Below are 7,097 nucleotides of genomic sequence, written 5' to 3' on the forward strand. Positions count from 1 at the left end.
CTGGAAGTTTTCATCTCGGAATTTCTTTCAGGAGATAATCAGTGTATTCTTTCAGTTTCTATTTAGCCCTCTGGTTCTTGAATACCAGGACAGTTTTCCTTGATAATTTCTTGAAAGACAATGTCTAGGTTCTTTTTTATTATGGTTTCCAGGTAGAACAAGAATGTTTAAATTATTTCTCCTGGATATATTTTCCAGATCACTTGTTTTTCTCATGAGATCTTTCACATTGTTATCTATCTTTCCATTCTTTTGGTTTTGTTTTATTGTGTCTTGATTTCTCATGTCTTTAGCTTCCATTTGATTAATTGTAATTTTCAAGAACCTCCTTTCCTCAGTGAGCTTTTGTACCTCCTTTCCCATTTGGCCACTTGCTTTTTAAGACTTTCTTTTCATTAGCTTTTTGTATTTTATTTGGCACCATCTCAATACTTTTTTCAATTTTTCCTCTATTTCTCTCTTGACTCTCAAATCTCTTTTGAGCTCTTGCATGGCCTGAGATTAATTCTTATAAGGTTTTGAATGCAGGAACTTTGATTTTGTTATTTTCTTCTGAGATATGTGTTTTGATCTTCCTTGTCACCACAGTAACTTTTAACTCTTTGTTAAAGTATGACTTTGTTTCTAGGGTGGAGGGTGCACTGTCCTAGACTGTTTTCAGAGATTCTTCTAGGGACTTGACCACCAGAACTCTTTTCTGCTGTGGAACTGTGAGGAGTGTACCAACTTCTTTGTGGGTGTAAGGTCTAGTATGCTAAAGCAACAGAGTCCTTCATCAGTACTAGTAAAGAGACTTTCTGTGACCTAAAACTTCTGGAAACTGCCACTCATGCCCAGTCCAGCTTTCCTGGTTTTCTAAGAGCCTTTCACCCTGCTGCCAAACCTTCCCTGTCAACCTTCAAAGTCATCTTTGGTGTCCCTGCGTGGAAATGTCTAGTAATCACCAGTATTGTCACTGATTCAGAGACCCATACCCCATTCCTGCTTTGGTGGGCCTGGGGCTGAAGCTGGGGCTGGGGCCAGGGCTGTGATGGTATGGCCTGTGCCAGGACTCTGCTGGACCCCCGCACTGGTGCCACAGACTTTTCCTGTTAAACTAATAAATTGTTTTTGACTGGAAAATGTTCTAGTCCATCCTTTTGTGTGTTATGACACTCTAAAATTTGTTTAGAATCAATATTTAAAGGAATTTAGAGTGGTTTGGTGGAGAGATTAGAGTCCCTGCCTTTAATTCATAATTTTGGTTCTGCCTCCCAGTAATGATCTTGGGCAAACTAATTCCCAATTATTGCTTTAATTTCCTTTTCATTGGTGGAAAGTTCTCCCTTTTCATTTTTAAGACTAACAATTTGATTTTCCTCTTTCCTTTTTCTAATCAAATTTAATAAAGGTTTATCTATTTTGTTTTTTTTTCATAAAACCAACTCTTAGTTTTATTTATTAATGAAATAGTTTTTTTCTTTCAATTTTATTAAATTCTCCTATTATTTTTAGAATTTCAAGTTTGATATTTAATTGAGTTTTTAATTTGCTCTTTTTCTAGCTTTTTAAATTGCAAGCCCAATTCATTGATCTTTTCTTTCTCTATTTTATCCAAGTAAGCATCTAGAGATATAAAATTTCCCCTTATTACAACATCCCACATATTTTGGTATGTTGTCTCACTATTGTCATTCTCTTGGATGAAATTATTAATTGTGTCTATGACTTGCTGTTTTATCCATTTGTTCTTTACAATGAGATTATTTAGTTTCCAATTACTTTTTATTTTATTTCCCTCTGGCTTTTTATTGAATGTACTTTTTATTGCATCATGATCTTAAAAAATGCATTTACTATTTCTGCCTTTCTGCATTTAATTTTGAGGTCTTTATGTCCTAACATATAGTCAATTTTTGTAAAGGTTCCATGAGCTGCTGAGAAGAAAGTGCACTCCTTTCTGTCTCCATTCAATTTTCTCCAAAGATGTATCATATCTAACTTTTCTAGTATTCTATTTACCTATTTAAGTTCTTTCTTATTTATTTTGTAGTTTGATTTATCTGTTTCTGAGAGAGCAAGGATGAAATCTCCCACTATTATAGTTTTGCTGTCTATTTCTTCTTGCAGCTCTTAACTTCTCATTTAGGAATTTCCATGTTATACCACTTGGTACATATATATTTAGTACTGATAGTGCTTCATTATCCATGGTACCCTTTAGGAAGATAGTTTCTTTCCTTATCTTTTTTAATTATATCAATTTTTGCTTTTGCTTGATCTGAGCTCAGGATGGCTATCCCTGCTTTTTTTTTTACTTCACCTGAAGCATAATAGATTCTGCTCCAGCTTTTTACCTTTACCTTACCTATCACTCTATTTTAAATGTGTTTCTTGTAAACAACATATTGTAGGATTCTGGCTTTTAACCGAGTTTGCTGTCCACTTCTGCTTTATGGCAGAGTTCAAAACTCATTCACATTTATGGTCAAAATTACTAATTCTGTATTTTCTACTATATTATTATCTCCAGAATATATTTTTCTCTTTCCTTTTCCCCTTTCCTCCACAGTATTTAACTTATGAACACCACTTGCCTCAAGCAGCTCTCCCCTTTTAGAATCCTTTCCCCTTTAGAATTTCTCCCCATTTCTTATATCTTTCCCCTCCTATTTCTGTTTTCCCTTCTATTTAGCCTACCCCTTCTCTTTTCACTTTTCTCCTCCCACTTTTCAATAAGGTGAGAGAAGTTTCTTTGAAAACCAAATATATTTAATACTTTCTCTTTGAACCAAATCTGATGAGTAAGATTCACACAATGTTCATTCCCCTCCCGACTTTCCCTCAAATATAATAGGCTTCCTTTGCCTCTTGGTGAGTTATAATTTTATTTTCTGGTACAATCCCCTTTTCACCTCTAGTTCCTTTTTATAACAACAAAATCAAATTATATATGCACTCTCTTTGTATACTCAAAGAAATGGTTATACATATGACAAAAATACATTTCTCAAGAGTTCTTTTTGCCTTTTTGCTTCTTGAGTCCAATATTTGGAGGTCAATTTTTTTTTTTAGTTCTGGTCTTTTCATCAGAAATATATGGAATTCACCTGTTTCATTGAATGCCCATTGTCTTCCCTGGAAGAAAATTCTTAGTTTAGCAGGGTAGTTTATTGTTGGCTACATTCCAAGTTCCTTTGCCTTTTGGAATATCAGATTCCAGGCCCTCTGATGCTTTAAGGTGAAAACTGCTAGATGCTAGGGTGATGATCCTTATTGTGGCTCCTCAGGATTTGAATTTTTTTTTCTGGCTGCTTGTAATATTTTTTTTTCCTTTGGTCCAATAATTCTGAAATTTAGCCACAATATTCCTTGGAGTTTTAATTTTGGAGTCTCTTTCAGAGGTGTTTGGTCAATGCTTTCAATGGCTATTTTACCTTCTTTTTCTGTGATATCAAGGCATTTCTCTTTGATGATATCATGAAAAATAGTGTCTAGGCTCTTTTTTTTCATCATGGTTTTCAGGGAGTCCAATAATCCTTAAATTACCTCTCCTAGATCTATTTTCCAGGTCACTTGTTTTCCCAATTAGGTATTTTAAATTTTTTCTATTTTTTCTTTTTCTTTTTGGTTTTGTTTGACCGATTCTTGATGTCTCCTTGACTCATTCATTTACATTTGTTCAATTCTGATTTTTAGTGAATTAGTTTCTTCTTTTTTTTACTTCTTTTTTTATTTGTCTAAATGAGTTTGCAAATGAGTTATTTTGTTGTATGGAATTTTTTTCCATTTCACAAATGATGTTTTTTAAGGAGTTATTTTCTTTTTGTGGTTCCCAAATTCTTTTTTCTGGGAGTTATTTACCTTTTCCATTTCACAAATTCTGTTTTTCATGAAGTTGTTTTCTTTTCCCATTTGTCAAATCTATTTTTAATGAGTTGAATGCCTTTTCCAAACCTTCTTGCAAAGTTTTCATTTTCTTTCCCCATTTTCGTTCTAGCTCTCCTTTAAGATCTTTTTAAATTTCTCCTAGGGGAGCTTTGTGTGGGGACCAATTTATATCATCCTTGGTGGCTTCATCTGGAGACAATCTGCTTTTACTCTCCTCAGAGTTTGAAATCTGTTCTTCCCTTTCACCATAAAAACCTATCTTCAGAGTTCTCTTTGCCTTTTTACTCATTAAAAAAAAAAAAAAAAAGTTGGGGTCTGCTTTCAGGGCAAGGGAAGTTTTCTAAGCTTCCTCTACAAATGGCAGAGAAGTGGCAGCGGCTGTGTTGAGCCTCTGCTGACTCACTCCCAGTGTTGGGTGGGCATGGCCAGGTCCTGTGAGACTTTGGCATTTTGGGGCTCACTTTTTACCTTTTGTGTTTGTGTTGGATGTTTTATAACTTCTCTGCTCATATACTAGCTTGCAACCAGGGAAGAGTAACCAACACTGCTGTAGAATCCTCTCCTTATATTCTCTGCCAGGCAGAGTCTCCACCACCCCACAAAGTCCTCACCCCATCCCAGGTCTGCACAGTATGCTTTGGCTTCCATGCTCAGCCTGTTTGTGCCTGGTCACCTCCCTCCATGCCCTTGAGTTGAAACAGAACCTTTCTGGCTATCTTTGAAATTATTTTCTGCTGGTAGGATTTTGCCAGTCCAGAACTAATTCAGAGGCTACATTTGGTAATTAACTGAAGGTCATGGGAGAAGATCAAAAAGAACTGTGTGTCCTCTCTGCCATCTTGGCTCTGCTCCTTTCCCAGTAATGATCTTAATGAGTGTAAGGGAACTTATGTGGGTTGAAAAAAATTATAATTGTAACATTAGTATGATGTTAATTTATCAGACATCAAGAAATCTCTTTTTTGTGACAAAATATTGAAGATTAATATTACACAAAATATGATTCCATAATCCTCATAAAAGAATATTAATATCATGGTATATTTTGTGTTTTTCTATTTCTCTTGTTCCAGGTTAATCCTCCAAATCTCTAGAAGACATTTATGGAGAATTGTTCAGAAGTGAAGGAGTTCATCCTTGTGGGATTAACAGATACCCCAGAGCTTCAGGTTCCCCTCTTCATAATATTCACTATCATCTACCTCATCACTGTGGTGGGGAACCTGGGATTAATAACTCTGATATTGGGGGACTCCCATCTTCACACACCCATGTACTTTTTCCTCAGCAATCTCTCTCTGGTAGATTTTGGTTACTCTTCAACTATTACTCCTAAAGTGATGACTGGATTACTCCCAGGGGACAAAACTATCTCTTATAGTGGGTGTGCTACACAGATGTACTTCTTTGTGTACTTTGCCACAATTGAAAGTTATCTTCTGGCTGCTATGGCCTATGATCGCCAGGTGGCTGTATGTAAGCCCCTCCATTATACCACCACTATGACATCCTCTGTGTGTACTGGTTTGTCCATTAGTTCCCATATATGCGGTTTTATTTTTTCCTCCATTCACACAGGAAACACCTTCAGCCTCCACTTTTGTAATTCTAACACAATCCATCACTTTTTCTGTGATATTCCAGCCCTTTTGGTCCTTTCCCACTCTGTGTCCTATATCCATGAAGTAGTCATCTTCTTTGCTGTAGGATTCAATGTATTCTTTGCCCTTTTTTTCATTCTGAAATCGTACTTTTTCATTTTCATTGCCATTTTGAGGATGCGTTCAGCTGAAGGATGCCAGAAAGCATTCTCCACCTGTGCTTCCCATCTCACAGCTGTGTCCATATTCTATGGGACAGTGATCTTCATGTACTTACAACCCAGCTCCAGGCATTCCCTGGACATAGACAAAATGGCTTCAGTGTTCTACACTATGGTCATCCCCATGTTGAATCCTCTGGTCTATAGTCTGAGGAATAAGGAAGTCAGCAGTGCTTTAAGGAAAATCATTGACAAGACAACGTCTTCATTAGGTATTTCCTTTTAAATAAGGAGAAAACTATTTAAGCTTTTTCTTCCACTCTATGATATTTAATGTACCTTCTCTCCTTGGTTGACAAACCCTTTATTATCCCTGGATCCTTTTTTATTCAAAACCTGTAAAACATCTCCCCTTATTGGTTTTTAGTATCAGATGCTATGACCTATATTATTTTTAGAAATTTGTGGAATCTGAATGTTTTACACCTCAACTCTAGTTTGAGTATACTTTTGAACTTGTGTCAATTCATTTTTTCACAATCATTTTTATAACCTTCCTAAATAGCAAAAAAAAAGTGATGTTTTCAACACATCAGCTTTAATAGAGCTGCCATTCACTTTCTATTTGTACCTGCATAAGCTACTGCTAATTAAATTGGGGGGTGCCTTGGGGTGACTTTCATTGTATTATTGGTCTCAATGTTTTGCTGAAAAGTCCAGTAAAAAATCAGCTATTAATTTTCCCAAGCTTTTGCATTTGAAGGATAGTGCCAAATGGGGAGAGAGGTGGATGTGTATAAAATCCCCAGGATAGCAACTCCCTCTACTGATGTCCACCTAACATTCCTTTTTAGAGAGCTGTGTGGTAGAACTGAGTGTTTGAATTAATTACATATGGTCACATAGTCACAGATGGGACCTTTCATAATAAGAACGTAATAAAGTTTATTGGCTGCCTATTCAAGGAATCATAGAAGTCATCATCAAAGTACTAAGATATTAAAAACATAAATTATCAATCTTTTTGTATATTATCAATGAAATCTAGTATGAATGGATATGTAAAGACTTTAAAAATAGCTAGAGAATCTATAAAATATTTGGGGATATACTTACTAAGACCCACTTACAATATCAGAATAAAATTACAGAATGCAAATTACATTCATAATTTCAGGCATGAATAACTGCTTAGGCCTTAATTGGTTAATTAATTGGTCCATGCCCAACTTTATGCTACTTGATTTATTTACTCATTATTATAACAACAAAATTACTAGAGTTTGGAACTTGAAAAATAATGATAACACTTTTTTGAGGAACAAGTAGTCAATAACCTCAAGATAACTCATAAAACATGTTGAAAAAATTGATTAGAAGTACTATATCTGAATTATTTTATAAAGGTATAAATGTAAAAAATGATTGCTACTGGTTAATATAAGTGAAGCAGTAGAATAGTTAA

General features: G+C 35.2%; 1 protein-coding gene across 1 annotated transcript; it reads left to right on the forward strand.

Moving 5' to 3' along the window:
• Positions 1–4,973: 4,973 nt before the first annotated feature.
• On the forward strand, positions 4,974–5,918 carry LOC100915117 (olfactory receptor 5B12-like). Its single transcript, XM_003774562.2, has one exon. It carries the CDS (start codon positions 4,974–4,976, stop codon positions 5,916–5,918), a length of 945 nt encoding a protein of 314 aa, XP_003774610.2.
• Positions 5,919–7,097: the final 1,179 nt, after the last annotated feature.

This window comes from Sarcophilus harrisii, chromosome 6 (genome assembly GCF_902635505.1).
Source record: "Sarcophilus harrisii chromosome 6, mSarHar1.11, whole genome shotgun sequence".
NCBI classification, from domain to species: Eukaryota; Metazoa; Chordata; class Mammalia; order Dasyuromorphia; family Dasyuridae; genus Sarcophilus; species Sarcophilus harrisii.